Source organism: Nerophis ophidion, linkage group LG01, assembly GCF_033978795.1.
Source record: "Nerophis ophidion isolate RoL-2023_Sa linkage group LG01, RoL_Noph_v1.0, whole genome shotgun sequence".
Taxonomy (NCBI): Eukaryota; Metazoa; Chordata; class Actinopteri; order Syngnathiformes; family Syngnathidae; genus Nerophis; species Nerophis ophidion.
In genome coordinates this window covers 84,287,036-84,304,115 of record NC_084611.1, presented here as the reverse complement: position 1 = coordinate 84,304,115, position 17,080 = coordinate 84,287,036, and the positions used below count along the sequence as shown (strand labels likewise).

At 39.9% G+C, this 17,080-nt stretch overlaps 2 protein-coding genes across 9 annotated transcripts in view; one reads left to right on the top strand and one right to left on the bottom strand.

The window, feature by feature from the left end:
* LOC133560808 (proto-oncogene vav-like) overlaps positions 1-2,578 on the bottom strand; it is a 61,146-nt gene extending 58,568 nt beyond the window's left edge. For 2 of the 5 annotated variants that reach the window (XM_061913757.1, XM_061913776.1), the window contains exons 1-2: positions 2,307-2,578; positions 1,530-1,711 (exon numbers count right to left, since the gene is read on the bottom strand). The gene's annotated coding sequence lies outside the window, so the exon portion shown is untranslated. Of the gene's footprint in view, positions 1-1,529; positions 1,870-1,947; positions 2,247-2,306 lie in introns of those variants that run through there. The other 3 variants (XR_009808522.1, XM_061913783.1, XM_061913766.1) reach the window with 3 other exon arrangements.
* Positions 1,669-17,080, top strand: part of sh2d3a (SH2 domain containing 3A) — a 38,724-nt gene continuing 23,312 nt past the window's right edge. For 2 of the 4 annotated variants that reach the window (XM_061913813.1, XM_061913796.1), the window contains exons 1-5: positions 1,669-1,826; positions 1,970-2,061; positions 2,134-2,251; positions 2,322-2,380; positions 2,523-2,680. In XM_061913813.1, coding sequence (XP_061769797.1) covers positions 1,972-2,061; positions 2,134-2,251; positions 2,322-2,380; positions 2,523-2,680 — 425 coding nt within the window. In that variant the 5' untranslated portion in view covers positions 1,669-1,826; positions 1,970-1,971. Of the gene's footprint in view, positions 1,827-1,953; positions 2,062-2,133; positions 2,252-2,321; positions 2,381-2,522; positions 2,681-9,805; positions 10,038-17,080 lie in introns of those variants that run through there. The other 2 variants (XM_061913804.1, XM_061913823.1) reach the window with 2 other exon arrangements.

The window sequence follows — 17,080 nt, the reverse complement described above, 5'->3', positions numbered from 1 at the left end:
AAATTCCTACAATGTGAATTCCCAGATTTTCACATTCTGTCTCTCACAGTTGAAGTGTACCTATGATGAAAATTACAGACCTCTGTCATCATTTTTTATTGGGAGAACTTGCACAATCGGTGGCTGACTAAATACTTTTTGGCCCCACTGTAAATATATTAGATTAGATAGTACTTTATTTATTCCGTCAGGAAAATTACAATTTTCAGCACAATCCCATTCAAGATCAGACAAACATTAAAGGGAGACAGAACAGGATCGCTGACGGGTCTGCCGGCTTCCAGCGCCCCTTACAAAAAAAGATGAGATACAGGTAAACAAGGGGGGGAGAAAAAAATAGAAGATAAAATAAAAAAATCGGTCTTAGCCTGGGCCTTGGAGAGGGGGTGCGTATATATATATACGTATGTCCAAAAAAACTATTCTTCTCATCGACTACAAACACACCTCAATTCCTTCTTACAACATGTCACGCAACCCGCGCTGCAGAGAGGATTCTAAGATATGTAGTTTATTTTCACACCCGGACAACGCTAAACCACCGGAAAAAAACACACACCCAAGTTTTTGTTCGACAACATCTGTATTGTGTGACGACTTTGAAACCAAAAATATCGCGGTACCTACAATATTGTTACACCCCTGACACACACACACATATGTATATATAAAAATGTTTACATATACATATACCGTATTTTTCGGACTATAAGTTGCAGTTTTTTTCATAGTTTGGCCGGGGGTGCGACTTATACTCAGGAGCGACTTATGTGAATGTTGTCTGTCTATCTGTTTTGGCCCTGCGATGAGGTGGCGACTTGTCCAGGGTGTACCCCGCCTTCCGTCCGAATGCAACTGAAATGGGCTTCAGCACCCCCCGTGACCCCGAAAGGGACAAGTGGTAGGAAATGGATGGATGCATATATTTCTTAAATTAACTGTCAATAAAATTTAAGTGCAAATGAAAATACAGTAAAGCTTTAACACTTTGATCATAATTTTTGCGCTTAAAAACTTCTCTATGACTTTAGCTCGAGGCTTCTTCAGTTTGTTTGAGATTGTCATTACTGACACAAGTGGTGGAAAAGATGTTTTTTTTTACAAACAAGTACCGCTGCGGCACTTACGGGCCACTGCTGAGAAACAAATATTGCGCCCCAAAAATGGTTAAGAAAAACTGCAGTACTGTATAGCACTTTATTTTGTTATCACAGTATATTTTACTTTTGTCAAGGATGGAATACTTTATTCATATTTACATTGTTTCTTATAGACAAATTTGCTTCACAATACGAAATTTCGATTTACAAACCCTGTCCAAGAACCAATTGGTTCCACTGTAAATGCATATTTATCCAGATCCTCACCAAAACCGAATGGCTCCTCAACCAGGCACTGTTTTGTATTTGTTGTACAATCCAGCAAGTGTGTGTTTAAAAAAAAAAAAAATTGTGAGATTTTTGCTCACTACTGTTTGTATCGTGACTAGTAATTGTCGTAAAACCACGATGACTGCGAGCACGTCTCACCTGTGACACGTCGAGAGCTGCCTCACCATCTACCACATGCCGGGATCCTGCCTGGACCTGCTTCGCCTTCCACCTCTCGGGGGAGGGGGGCTCACGCCGATTCCTCGGCTCTGATTGGCTACCTGCCGTGGGCTGCCATGAGGTTTGAGGCTTTGCCGCTAAGAGAAAGTTGACAGACAGACCTAATAGGAGACATGACAACTTCAAGATAGGGAAGACGGGATAAAGTGCGACATCACAAGGAAGCTGTAGAGGCACTGGAGATCCCAGGTTTCCTCTGGCGGACCCTGCCCTCAGGTAGGTGCTACATTCTGCAGCGGCTGCAGTGCAAACAGCGAGGCTTGCGAGAAGTCAAAACGTCTTTCAGTCAGTGCACAGAAGCGCGTACGAGCATGCTTACGGCCATTTTCATCTTTACCTTTCCTGTGTTTGCGACTCAGACATGAACAATCGCTCCATCGCTTGGTGGCTGAGCCAGATAGGCCTACCCCAGTACACCAAGACCCTGGAGAGGGAATATTATGGACTGGAGGTGCGTCAGTCAGCACTCTGTGCATGTGTTTGTACAAGTTTGGCCTGTTGACTCCGTCTTCATCCCGCAAAGGGTTTGTTGAATGTGAACGACAACGAGCTGAAAGAAGCCGGGATCGAGGACGCCGCACACAGAGAAACCATCCTCTGTCAGCTTTTACGTCACCAGCAGAAACTGGACCCCCGCTGCGGTATTGTGTTTGAGTTTTTACAGCGTTAACATTTTGTTTTATACAATCATAATACCTGCGATCCTCTCAGGCGCGCAAATGGAGCGCAGGGTGAGCCGGAAGTACTCTCTGGGATCGTCAATTGATTTGGTAAGAACACAAACCAGCGACTGGAGCGATGACGAAAATACAAAAAGTACCACCTCAGGAAAAGTTCCTTCAGGGAATTTAAAATTTTCTTGAAGGAATAAATAAAGTACTATCTAATCTAATCTAATCCAACCTCCTGCAGGTGAAGCCAAGGAAGGATGTGTTTCGCCAGAGCGTCCTGCCCCGCCTCCATCGCGCCGACAAAAAACACCGCCTCTCCGCGTCCTGCTCACAGCTCCGCCCCCTGGATGAGGACCACGCTTCCGGCGCAGCGGACGGCTGTCAGGAGAGCAAGCGCAGGTAAGGGCGCACGCCCCTCGAAAGAGAGTGAGACACATTCTCAACTCCGTTTCAATGATTAACAGCTAACTCGTAAAATCAATAACAGTATTTGTGAAGCCAAGTAGGAGCACTCACTGTGTAACGCACTTTCACGTCCCCATCGACTTGACGGATGAAGGCATTTTGTTTTGTTGTGTATCTCCATGCTCTTTAGGAAAGGAAAAGGACAAGTTGTCTCAATGTTAACAATCTACTACAATGTATTTTTTAAAGTTTGACATGAAAAAAAATAGACACGGCAAAATAGGGCTGTGAATATTTGGGCACCACACAATTCCATTGGATTCTTGGGGGGGTAATGATTTGATTTAGAATAGATTCCTGATTAAAAATATACTTTTTTAATAACATTTGTTGCCAGTTCTAACAACATTCCACCATAAAACAGGTAAACAGCTCTGAAAAATTTACATATGATTTAAAAGAAAACTTATTTTGTTTAATTGGGTAGCATTTAATAAAATGCTACCCAAACATTTAATAAAGTAATTTACATTTAATAAGGCACAAAGAGAAATATCCAATATTTCTCTTTTCTAAAGTAATTCTGTACAGCAGATACGGGTATCTACAATATGATTTGCCTGAGTGGCTGGACAGGACAGATACAAAAAATAATAAGGAATTGATTTTTAAATAAGAATCTCCATTAATTTTTTAAATATTTTATTCTTTTTGACACCCCTATTGCAAAGCCTCTTTTGACACAAATGAGTGGAGATGTCCGATATTATCGGCCGATAAATGCTTTATGATGTAATATCGGAAATGATCTGTATCGGTTTCAAAATGATCTGTATCTGTTTCAAAAATCCTATCCAATCCAATCCACTTTATTTATATAGCACATTTAAACAACAATAACGTTTCCAAAGTGCTGTACAGCCATGTGAAAAACAATATTAAAAAACAATATTATGCTCCACCAATGACTGAATAAAAACAAAAAATAAATAAATATAAAACCAATATAAAAAAACAAATATAAAAACCAATATGATTAAAAACTATTTTAAAGGGTAAAATAAATTAAAACAGTAAAATACAAATCAAAGTGTATAAAAAACACAGAGGACCACACAACTCACGTAGTGTTGTTAAAAGCCAAAGAATAAAAGTGGGTCTTAAGACGAGACTTAACACTCCACTGTGGAAGCAGTTTGAACATGGAGGGGCAGAGTGTTCCAGAGGTTAGGGCCGACCACAGAGAAGGCCCTGTCTCCCCTGGTCTTAAGTCTGGTCTTGGGCACCACGAGCTGGAACTGGCTCTCGGGCCTCAGAGCGCGCGCAGGAATGTAAATTTGGATGAGGTCCGAGATATATTGAGGTGCCAGTCCATGTAAAGATTTAAAAACAAACAGCAATGTTTTAAAATCGATTCTAAAATGAACAGGGAGCCAATGCAAACTCTGAAGAATTGGGGTTATATGCTGGCGTTTCCTGGCCCCTGTTAAAAGTCGTGCTGCCGCGTTCTGGACTAACTGCAACCGGGAGTTAAAAGTAAAATTTATGACTTTTTGAAACGCCGCCGTGTACACAGACGTAGGGTGAAGTACAGAGCGGCAATAAACCTTAAAGCTGTAGTCATATATCTACAGCTTTGCACACACACAAGTGAATGCAAAGCATACTTAGTCAACAGCCATACAGGTCACACTGACTATGGCCGTATAAACAACTTTAACACTGTTACAAATATGCGCCACACTGTGAACCCACACCAAACAAGAATGACAAACACATTTTGGGAGAACATCCGCACCGTGACAAAACAGAACAAATACCCAGAACCGCTTGCAGCACTAACTCTTCCCGGACGCTACAATATACACCCCCCCGCCACCCCGTACCCAAACCCCACCCACCTCAACCTCCTTGTGCTCTCTCAGGGAGAGCATGTCCCAAATTTCAAGCTGCTGTTTTGAGGCATGTTAAAAAAAAGTATGCACTTTGTGACTTCAATAATAAATATGGCAGTGCCATGTTGGCATTTTTTTCCATAACTTGAGTTGATTTATTTTGGAAAACCTTGTTAAATTGTTTAATGCATCCAGCCGGGCATCACAACAAAATTAGGCATAATAATTTGTTAATTTCATGACTGTATATATCGGAATCGGTAATTAAGAGTTGGACAATATCGGAATATCGGATATCGGCAAAAAAGCCATTATTGGACATCCCTACAAGTATGTGACTGCCTCGCCTGGCTACAATGCAAGCAGACTATAATGGTAACACTTCACAACAACGTCTTCAATCAGCACCTGGTTTCCAGATACACACCAAACAAGGTACGCTTCTTCCTAAAAAACATGTTTCACTCCTCAACAAATGATTGCGGCAACCCGCTTACCAATAACAGTACAGTTTAATTTTTTTTGAGTGCTTTTAACTCCACTTAATCAACCAACCAAGGGCTATTATATTATCTGAACAATAATGACCGCACAGTTAATGAGAACACATCATGTACAAAAGAAAAACATATTAAAGTGGAACTGCTCTTTTTTTTAAAATGTTGCCTGTCATTCACAATCCATATGTAATACAAGAGCACATACCTTTTTGTAGGTTCTATACATTCTAAGTAGTTAAATCCGGCAAGTAGGAGGTGGCTAAAGATGCAGAAAATTGGAGTACACTATTCCGCCCATAAAGCCCTCTAGAAAAACGCCAACAATACTCCATTTACATGTCGTGACCTGAATATTAACCAAATATTAGCGATACACAGAGATGGTTACCTCACAGAGAGCGATCTCGCTTATTCTGCTATATTGCCATAACGAGTCGGTGAGCTGCCGCATTGCCTCTGAGATGGTGACAGTTAATTCTAGGTTATAAATAAAATGCTTCTCACCTGGATAGTAAAAGGTTGTGTCCATAAACCGAGAAGTTGGTCAACTTTGACATCCAACCTACACATGGAGCTGGCGAGAAAGACAAAAACCGACTTTATTTTTAACCCTTCTTGAGGATTATAATTAAACAAATAAACATCCCATCAGTCAGCACCCCAGTGAGAGCGGACATTGTACAGTAAGTGATTGTTTTATTATGTTTATAGTTTTTATTTTTTGTTAGCACTTAGAAATAGTGCTCCATGATGCTTGGTGTTTCACTAAAGCAGGATCTCATTAGCATACAGCTTCAAAATCTTCTAGCTCATCCTTCTTATAATCCAGCTCAAAAATGATATTTTTCTGGATCATTTGTCCCAAAGTAATGGTTTTTGGCTCTCAGGAAGTCTGCATGAGTAGTAGTTTTTGTCGAAGGAAAAAGCGAACGTTGTGGTGCGTCTGTAAAATTAATACACCGCTGTATGATGAAAATGAGACTTACTTACACCTACTCAGTGGCCTAGAGGTTAGAGTGTCCGCCCTGAGATCGGTAGGTTGTAAGTTCAAACCCCGGCTGACATATACCAAAGACTATAAAAATGGGACCTGTTACCTCTCTGCTTGGCAATCAGCATCAGGGGTTGGAATTGGGGGTTAAATCACCGAAAATGATTCCCGGGCGCGGCACCGCTGCTGCCCACTGCTCCCCTCACCTCCCAGGGGGTGAACAAGGGGATGGTTCAAATGCAGAGGACACATTTCACCACATCTAGTTTGTGTGACAATCATCTGTATTTTAACTTTAACTTTAGTAGGCAAACTAAAGTAACCACAATTGATTGGCCCTAATTTTAACTGACTTTTGCAAACATGTATTTACAATTTAGAATGCATTAAAAAAAGAAAAACTTCTCTTGTCTTACAGAAGGATCTTGACTGATAGACAAAACTAAAAAAAAAGGTGCGTTTCCCCTTTATTAAATGATTGGAGTCTTTATTTAGCTAACCATTTATAGCAGGGGTAGGGAACCTATGGCTCTCGAACCAGATGTGGCTCTTATGATGACTGCATCTGGCTCTCAGATAAATCTTAACTGACGTTGCTTAACACGATAAGTAATGAATAATTCCGCTGGTAATCACACATATAAAACATTCTAATGCATTTTATTCCATGTATCTATTTTCTACCGCACCTGTTCAAGAAGTCGCACTATAGTAAAAAGTATTTTATTCATTATTGGTTATCTTTAGAATAAATATCTTATAAAAAAAAAATACAAGACTTATAATAGTGTAAAAATGTTGGTCTTACTTAAAAATGCACGCATTTAGTTGTATTCAGTGATAAAAAAGATATTACATGGCTCCCGCGGAAATACATTTTAAAATATTTGGCTTTCATGTAGGGCTGGGCTATATATCGATATCGCGAGTTTGTCTCTGTGCGATACAGAAAATGACTACATCGTAATATTCGTATAGACGTTCTCACACAGTTGATTTTAGCTGCGGGCATTACACTACAGGAGCTCCTCGCTCTTTCCTGTGTCTCCTTCTCACAGACAAGCAGGCGCACATTCTTACATACGTATACGCCCTCGCCTAGCAGAGAGGTAGCGGCGTGGCTAACATTAGCTGTGATGCTAGCGGGTTGTTGCGAGAGAAAGAAGGTGCGAATCTCGTAACAAATTAAGGAAGAATTAATTCCCAAGAAAAACAGCAGGGGGTCCATCGTCTGGCGGTGTTTCTGCTTCAAGGGGCAATATGTCGAATAGACAACTTTAATTCGTCATGTGTGGCGCACAAGCGCTGCTACCAAAAGTAGCATTACTGCTAATATGTAGCATCATTTGAAAAGTCCTCTGCTAATAACTTTAATAAATACAGTTTTAGTAAATTGACTTATTTGTGATTTCCTTCTCTGCATGAAAGTTTAAAAGTAGCATATATTAGTGCAGTATGAACAAGAATGTTTTAATGTAGACACATAGAATCACCATACTGCCTTGATTATATGCATCCAGTGTTCACTCAAGGCTAAAGCAAAATACAGAGAAATATATCGTATTTCGCGATATGGCCTAAAAATATCGCGGTATTAAAAGAAGGCAATATTGCCCAGCCCTATACTTTCATGGCTCCCTCAGCCAAAAAGGTTACTGACCCCTGATTTATAGAGTGCAATTATATTAAAGGCCTACTGAAACCCACTACTACCGACCACGCAGTCTGATAGTTTATATATCAATGATGAAATATTAACATTGCAACACATGCCAATACGGCCGGTTTAGTTTACTAAATTGCAATTTAAAATTTCCCGCGGAGTTTTCTTGTTGAAAACGTCGCGGAATGATGACGCGTGCGCGTCACGTCACGGACTGTCAGGAAATATTAGCGCAGCACCATTTGCGGCTAAAAGTCGTCTCTTTTCATCGTGCAATTAAACAGTATTCTGGACATCTGTCTTGCTGAATCTTTTGCAATTTGTTCAATTAATAATGGAGAAGTCAAAGTAGAAAGATGGAGTTGGGAAGCTTTAGCCTGTAGCCACACAAACACACAGTGATTCCTTGTTTAAATTCCCGGAAGTGAAGCTTTACTATGGATCAGAGCGGTCAAGCGAACATGGATCCCGACCACTTGTCAATCAGCAAGTTTCGTTGAGAAAATTGTGTTAAAAAGTCGCCTCTTACCGGAGATCTGTGGAGTTTGCGCCGTTCTTGTATCTGTCGTGACTTCCCTCAGACACTGGCCTCAAGACACCCGTGGACACCCCCCTCCGACTATCAGGTACTATTTAATCTCACTAAAACACTAGCAACACAATAGAAAGTTAAGGGATTTCCCACAATTATACTAATAAATGTGTCTGAAAACATCTGAATCCGTCCCAATGCAATCGCCTTTTTTTTTTTTTTACTTTATTTATTTCCCTATTTTTTTCTAGTCCTTCGCTATCAATATCATCATCCACAAATCTTTCATCCTCGCTCAAATTAATAAGGAAATTGGCGTTTTCTCGGTCCGAATAACTGTTGCTGCTGGAGGCTCACATTATAAACAATGTGAGGATGTGAGGAGCTGTCACGCCAAATTTCTTCCTCCTACAAACCCCCGCCATTTACTTCCGGGGTCATGATTAATACAGACGTTTTTTTTAACGCCATATTATAAATTAATAACGCTATATTATAAAAATACAGACGTTTTGTTAACGTTATATTATAAAAAAAAAATTTTTTAATTCAAAAAACAATTTACAAACACAAGCTATGGGATGACTTAAGAGGAAACGTAACCCCGGAAGTAAATGCGTCATCCCATAGCCTGTGTTTGTAAATTGTGTTTTAAATTTTATTTTTATAATATAGCGTTAACAAAACATCTGTATTTTCATAATGTAGTGTAATATTTTTATAATATAGCGTTAATAAAACGTCTCAATCATGACCCCGGAAGTAAATGGGGGGGAAGGTTTTTGTTGAGGGGATGAAATTTGGCGTGACAGAGCCCTCACCCTTGTGACGTCATCGTCTGCGACCTCCGGTAAAGGCGAGGCTTTTTTATCAGAGAACTTTATCGTCGATGTTCTCTACTAAATCCTTTCAGCAAAAATATGGCAATATCGCGAAATGGTCAAGTATGACACATAGAATGGACCTGCTATCCCCGTTTAAATAAGAAAATTTCGTTTCAGTTATCCTTTAAGTGCTTTTTATTCCAACTAATTGTTTACTGTAATTACCCAGCTATTATATTATGTCAACAATAATGCACATCATGGAAGCAAGAAAAACGTGTTTAAAGAAATGCATAAAAAACAAATCTTAAATTTAATTATATTTAAAAATACTTTTCATCCAATGATCCTGCAATGAGACTATTCTTCAGTTATACTAAAAAAATATTCATGCTAAAATAAAGAAACGAGGCCGTCAAGTTTGAGCACATCTATGCAGGTGAGGCCACGTTGCATGCTGGGAAGCAGCCTCATAAATACGTTCCTCTGATTGGTCCAAACATCTCACCTGTGGGGCTACAACAGTCTGTAAAGTCTTCAAATATAATTTAATTATTGACAAAAAACGTTAACGATAATTTCTAAAGTAGTTTACGGGTTTACTGCTCGTTCAACGGTTCGTCTTTACGACTTATTACAAGGGTTATACGCCAGGTGGCGGCCTACTTGATGACAGGCGATGAGGTGGCTCGGCTTGTCTCGGTATCCGAGGAATGTGTCCAGATTGCGGCTTCGTTCTACCCGGGGCCCGGGGCGGGGGGTGATGGGAGTGCCCGGGTGAAGGCCTGTGGGAACACGCCGGGAAGGAGGATGGGCGAAGCGAGAGGGAGGAGAAAGGGCGGATAGCTGGAAGGGAGGGGACCGAGACGGGTCGAAGGTCTACGTGCGCTTTTTGGCGGACCGCAGACCGTCAACATGACCGGGACGAGGGAGCAGTGAAAGTCAGGTAAGAACCAGGGCCGCCATTATTTCCTACTTCGTTACCTTTGGGACACATCTCGCAAAGTCACGCGAGATGTTAAAACCTTTGCTGTTGACAGATGTGACCATTTCTAAACAATTATGTTATTATTCCTAACTTTTGACATGTTTTACGCCATTTCCAGCATTTAAAACGCTTTTTTATGTACCGTTTTAGACCCAGGAAATACCGCCCCTTTCATGTCCTTCAGAGTTCCCCCCCCCAGCTATTACACAATTTGGCTCACAAATCACTGTTGTAACACACATATTTGTGATCTGAGCCGTGATTAAAAAAACAACATACTTTCATGACATTTAGGTACATTTTTCTTGTAGCAACCTGTAGATATACGGTGCTGGGCAGACTTTTTTCAAGCACCTGTGTGCAGGTATGTATTTCAGGTGTAATATGGAACAAAACACCCTCTTCAGCCTGAATGTTGCTCACAATTTTACTTCAGAACTCTTTCTACACTCCCATCCATGCATTTTCATACTGCTTGTCCCTCTTTGAACGTTTAAATGTGTTAAAAACTTTAAATGACAGCCATATATACTGCATACAGGGGCGTAGCTAAGGTTGTTGGTGCTCGGGGCAAGACTATTGTTGGGTGGCCTAAACCTGTGGTCCCCAACCACCGGGCCGCGGGATAATTTTTTATTAAAGTCCTACTGAAACCCACTACTACCGACCAGGCAGTCTGATAGTTTATATATCAATGATGAAATATTAACATTGCAACACATGCCAATACGGCCGGTTTGGTTTACTAAATTACAATTTAAAATTTCCCGCGGAGTTTCTTGTTGAAAATGTCACGGAATGGTGACACGTGCGCGTGACGTCTCGGGTTGTAGCGGACATATTATCCCACCACCACACACGGCTAAAAGTTGTCTCTTTTCATCGCATAATTACACAGTATTTTGGACATCTGTGTTGCTGAATCTTTTGCAATTTGTTCAATTAATAATGGGGACTATAAAGAAGAATGCTGTTGGTGGAAAGCGGTGGATTGCAGCTGCCTTTAGCACCAAGACACAACCGGTGTTTCTTTGTTGTGAAGCTTTAACACAGAGCGGTCAAGCGAACATGTTTCTCTATGTCAACCAGCAAGTTTTTGGATGGAAAAAATTGTGATATTAAGTCAGCTCTTACCGGAGACTTCAGTGGATTATGGGACCTCCTCCTGTAGCTGTCAAAAAGGCATCTGTGATCTTGGCTCCCCCATTGGCTTCTCTGAGAGACAATGGCGTTCACCGCAGCCATCCGACTTTCAGGTATGACTTTACAATCTCACTAAAACACTATTAAAACAATAAGCAGATAAGGGATTTTCCAGAATTATCCTAGTAAATGTGTCTAATTACATCTGAAACTCTACCACTGCCGCCGCCCGGAGCCGTGGCTTTTTCTTTTTTTTCTTTTTTTTTTTTTTAGTGCCTCACTCTAACTTTCCTCATCCACAAATCTTTCATCCTCGTTCAAATTAATGGGGAAATTGTAGCTTTCTCTGTCCGAATAGCTCTTGCTGCTGGAAGCTATGATTATAAACAATGTTCAGATGTGAGGAGCCCTACAACCCGTTACGTCATGCGCACATTGTCTGCTACTTCCGGTAAAGGCAGGGCTTTTTTATTAGCGACCAAAAGTTGCGAACTTCATCGTCGATATTCTCTACTAAATCCTTCCAGCAAAAATATGGCAATATACCTTTAAAGGCCTCCTGAAATTAGATTTTCTCATTCAAATGGGGATAGCAGGTCCATTCTGTGTCATACTTGATAATTTCGCGATATTGCCATACTTTTGCTGAAAGAATTTAGTAGAGAACATCGACGATAAAGTTCGCAACTTTTGTTCGCTAATAAAAAAAGCCTTGCCTGTACCGGAAGTAGCAGACGATGTGCGCGTGACGTCACGGGTTGTGGAGCTCCTCACATCTGAACATTGTTTACAATCATGGCCACCAGCAGTGAGAGCGATTCGGACCGAGAAAGTGACAATTTCCCCATTAATTTGAGCGAGGATGAAAGATTCGTGGATGAGGAAAATGAGAGTGAAGGACTAGAAAAAAAAAAAGAAAAAAAAGACTATACAGTGGAAGCGATTCACATGTTATTAGACAAATTTACTAGGATAATTCTGGAAAATCCCTTATCTGCTTATTGTGTTACTTGTGTTCTAGTGAGATTATGTGGTCGTACCTGTACAACCTGAAGGTCGGCCCCGCACTTTTCTTCAGCACCAGTCGACGGGTGTTGGCGATGCCCATCTCTGCCCTTCCCAACGGACCCTCTTCGAAACAAGATCTTTTGAAATGATCGCTGCATAATACACTGTACTTTGTGTGCGTGGTCCAATCCAGCCGTGTTAGCTTGACCGCTCTGTTCCATAGTAAAGCTTCACCCTCATCTTTCGGGAATGTAAACAATGAAACACCGGCTGTGTTTGTGTTGCTAAAGGCGGCCGCAATACACCGCATCCCACCTACAGCTTTCTTCTTTGACGTCTCCACTATTCATTGAACAAATTGCAAAAGATTCAGCAACACAGATGTCCAGAATACTGTGGAATTATGCGATGGAAACAGGCGACTTATAGCTGAGAACAAAATGTCCTCTACAATGCGTGATGTCATGTGCACACGTCATCATACCGCGATGTTTTAGCTGCCCACTGCTCCCCTCACCTCCCAGGGGGTGATCAAGGGTGATGGCTCAAATGCAGAGAATATTTTCGCCACACCTAGTGTGTGTGACAATCATTGGTACTTTAACTTTAACTTAACTTTTAGCATTGTGAATGTTTTATAAAAGAGGTATTGGTCCCCTGCTAAGTTTCCTGTTATGATCATGCAGAAAGAAGAGGATCCATGTATTAAGCTCATACAAAAATGGCATTGTTGTAGTGGAAAAATTGAAAAGAAGCGCCACATTAAAAAGGCCATCCAATCTTTTAAATGCCGTTTCCACACATTCACGGCTTGTGGGACGTAGCTGCGCCTAATCAACAGTCCACGTGTTGCAGAGACATCCTTAAACGCCTCATCCAAGGTCACGGCGGTGGCCAGCTCAGCCCTGCAGCGGTCCCTCGACACATGATGTGTTGCGTGTTGTTTTCACACATGGCTTTCCAATTCCTGGTAGCCGGTTGGCTGGATAGCTCCGAGCTGTTTTGTTCCCGAAGCTGCGCGTGCATCGGTCGGCCTTGCGCTCCCACAGGCGGGAACGGGAGGAAGGAAGGAGGGGAAAAGGGAGGCTATTAAAAAATCTGTTTGTCTGCTGGGGATGTCCCTGCTTTGTCCTAAACATGTACACATGTGGCAGATGGATGTGATTATGTATTTATTTGTTAAGAAATTTTGTAGACGGACGGCATGTCAAAAAACAACCTACTTAATTTATGGTTATGGTTATGTTAGATCAGGGGTCACCAACCTTTTTGAAACCAAGAGCTACTTATTGGGTACTGATAAATGCGAAGGGCTACCAGTTTGATACACACTTTAAAAAATTGCCAGAAATAGCCAACTTGCTCAATATACCTTTAATAAATAAATCTATATACATTTTTAAAAAATTGTATTTCTGTCTGTCATTCCGTCTTACATTATTTTTCCTTTTACGGAATATTTTTTTGTAGAGAATAAAACACTTAATTGAACGGTTTATAAAAGGGGAGAAAACTGGAAAAAAATTAAAATTAAATTTTGAAACATAGTTTATCTTCAATTTCGACTCTGTAAAATTCAAAATTCAACTGAAAAAAAGAAGAGCAAAACGAACTAATTCAAATCTTTAAAAAAAAAAAATGTATGGAACATCACTAGTAATTTTTTCCTGATTAAGATTATTTTTAGAATTTTGATGACATGTTTTAAATAATTAAAATCCTATCTGCATTTTGTTAGAATATATAACAAATTGGACCAAGCTATATTTCCAACAAAGACAAATCATTATTTCTTCTAGATTTTCCAGAACAAAAATTTTAAAATAAATTTAAAAGACTTTGAAATAAGATTTAAATTTGATTTCTAAAGCTTTTCTAGATTTGCCAGAATAATTTTTTTGAATTTTAATCATAACAAGTTTGAAGAATATTTCACAAATATTCTTCGTTGAAAAAACAGAAGCTAAAATGAAGAATTAAAATAAAATGTATTTATTATTCTTTACAATAAAAAAAATACATTTACTTGAACGTTGATTTATATTGTCAGGAAAGAAGAGGAAGGAATTTAAAAGGTAAAAAGGTATGTGTTTAAAAATCCTAAAATCCTTTTTAAGGTTGTATTTTTCTCTAAAATTGTCTATATGAATGTTATAAGAAGCAAAGTAAAAAAATAAAATAATTTATTTAAACAAGTGAAGACCAAGTCTTTAAAATATTTTTGGGATTTTCAAATTCTATTTGAGTTTTTTCTCTCTTAGAATTAAAAATGTTGAGCAAAGCGAGACCAGCTTGCTAGTAAATAAATAAAATTAAAAAAATAGAGGCAGCTCACTGGTAAGTGCTGCTATTTGAGCTATTTTTAGAACAGGCCAGCGGGCTACTCATCTGGTGCTTACGGGCTACCTACCGCTTTAGTGACCCCTTTATTAGATAGTTCCAATGATTATACAAAACTATCAACTCATATTTACCAACTTCATGTAAACAGAGAGCACATGAGCCAAGAAAGAACGTGTACACATTTCTTGTTTGCCACTTGTGAGTTTGCATGACTAAAAAGTAACTATTTTTTACACAAATATAGAGCTGGGTGACGCAGGCCCAAGGCAGCACGTGTTCGATTTCTTGATCTCAATCTTGCACAAAATCCACTCAACATGTAGCTTTTCAGCATGGCTTGGTGTTTTCGATTCCAAAAGATGTGTAGGACCCCAAGCAGCGTGCGGGGAAGACGAGTTTTAATTCCAATACCCAATGTAAAATACAAGAGCATGGCATGAACTTAGAAGAGGCTAACTTGGCTTAAATTTACGGCGTGAAGCCAAAACAAACAGTCGCGTAGAGCGAACAAGAATCCCGCAAGGACTGGCGGGGTGATGAGGGTATAAGAGGGGGCGTCATTAGTGGGACACTAATTAATTACCAGAGACTGGTGTGTCCACTCAATGCACCTAGCAGCAAGAAAGGTAAACAAAGAAGCCAAGGAGCGCTGTGGACAGAATAGAGCACAAAACTAAAGAGAATTAGAACTTGCAATTCCGGTAGGAATAGCGTGCGAATGCCCAATGTACGCAAGCTGCCGAACCGCAGATGCGGAGTGGTGCGAGTGGTAATACGAAAGAAAGAAGGTGCCAATCTGGTAACAAATAAAGGAATAATTAATTCCTAAGAAAAACAGCACAGGGTCCATCATCTGGCGATGGTTTGGCTTGAAACGGGAAGCTGTTGAACAATTATGCGGCAAAAGTGTTACTACAAAAAGTAGCACCTACTGCTAATTTGTAGCATCATTTAAAAAGTCACCCGCTAGAGCATGGGTGTCAAACTCTGGCACGCCGTGTAATTTAATTTGGCCCTTGAGGCAATATCAATTTAGCATTAGAGCTGGCCCGCCGGTGTTATACAGCGTCGGTGCCGCTGTAACACCGCATTCACCGCTAAAACTCATATTTGCCAACCCTCTTAATTTTCCCGGTAGATTCCCGAAGTTCAGTGCCCCTCCCGAAAATCTGGGGCAACCATGCTCCCGAATTTCTACCGATTTACACCTAGACAACTATATTGGGGGCGTGCATTTAAGGCACTGCCTTTAGCGTTCTCTACAACCTGTCGTCACGTCCGCTTTTCTTCCATACTAACAGCGTGTCACATAATATTTGTGGCTTTTACACACACACACAAGTGAATGCAAGGCATACTTGGTCAACAGCCATACAGGTCACACTGAGGATGGCCGCATAAACAACTTTAGCACTGTTACAAATATGCGCCACACTGTGAACCCACACCAAACAAGAATGACAAACATATTTCGGGTGAACATCCGTACCGTAACACAACAGAACAAATACCCAGAACCCCTTGCAGCACTAACTCTTCCGGGAAATTCCAGCAAACTGACCAATAATTAACGTTTTATTCCTGCATTTTCTCTTGCTACTTCAAGGCTTGAATCTTTGGTTCATTCATTGTTATTTTATTTTCAAATTTATTATCATCCTGTGGAAAAAAAATTATATTTACCTCAGTAGGTTGCAAATAGAAAAAAAGGCATTACATTTTTATTTAAATTTTATTTGATATGCCATTGATATTTTTTTAATTATTATTATTATTTGAAACTCGATTTTGCATGTCACTATAAAGTTATATAAGCCTTACTTGTTCAATATTTAATGCAAAACTTGTTTGGGTCCCTATTAAAAGGTTAATTTGTTCAACCTTGGCCCGCGGCTTTGTTCCGTTTAAAATTTTGGCCCACTCTGTGTTTGAGTTTGACACCCCTGCACTAGAGAATGAAGAGTGCTTGAAACTGCATGTCAACATCTCCGTTTGGTGCAACACCAACAAAATGCCCAAACAACCATTTCCAGATCGTATGAAAAAAATAGTCAACAACAGAATTTAATAACGTCCGTAGTAGGGCTGCGATTCGATTCAATATCGATTCTTGGGGTCGCGATTCGATTATAAATCGATTTTTTTCGATTCAAAACGATATTTTTCTGATTTAAAACGATTCTGTATTCATTCAATAGATAGGATTTCAGCAGGATCTACCCCAGTCTGCTGACATGCTAGCAGAGTAGTAGTTTTTTTTTATAAAAGCTTTTATAATTGTAAATGACAATGTTTTGTCAACTGATTGCAATAATGTAAATTTGTTATTAAACGAACCAAGAATATGACTTAATTTATCTTTGTGAAAACATTGGACACAGTGTGTTGTCAAGCTTATGAGATGCGATGCAAGTGTAAGCCACTGTGACACTATTGTTCTTTTTTTTTAATAAAGGTCTAATGATAATGTGAATGAGGGATTTTTAATCACTGTTATGCTAAAATTA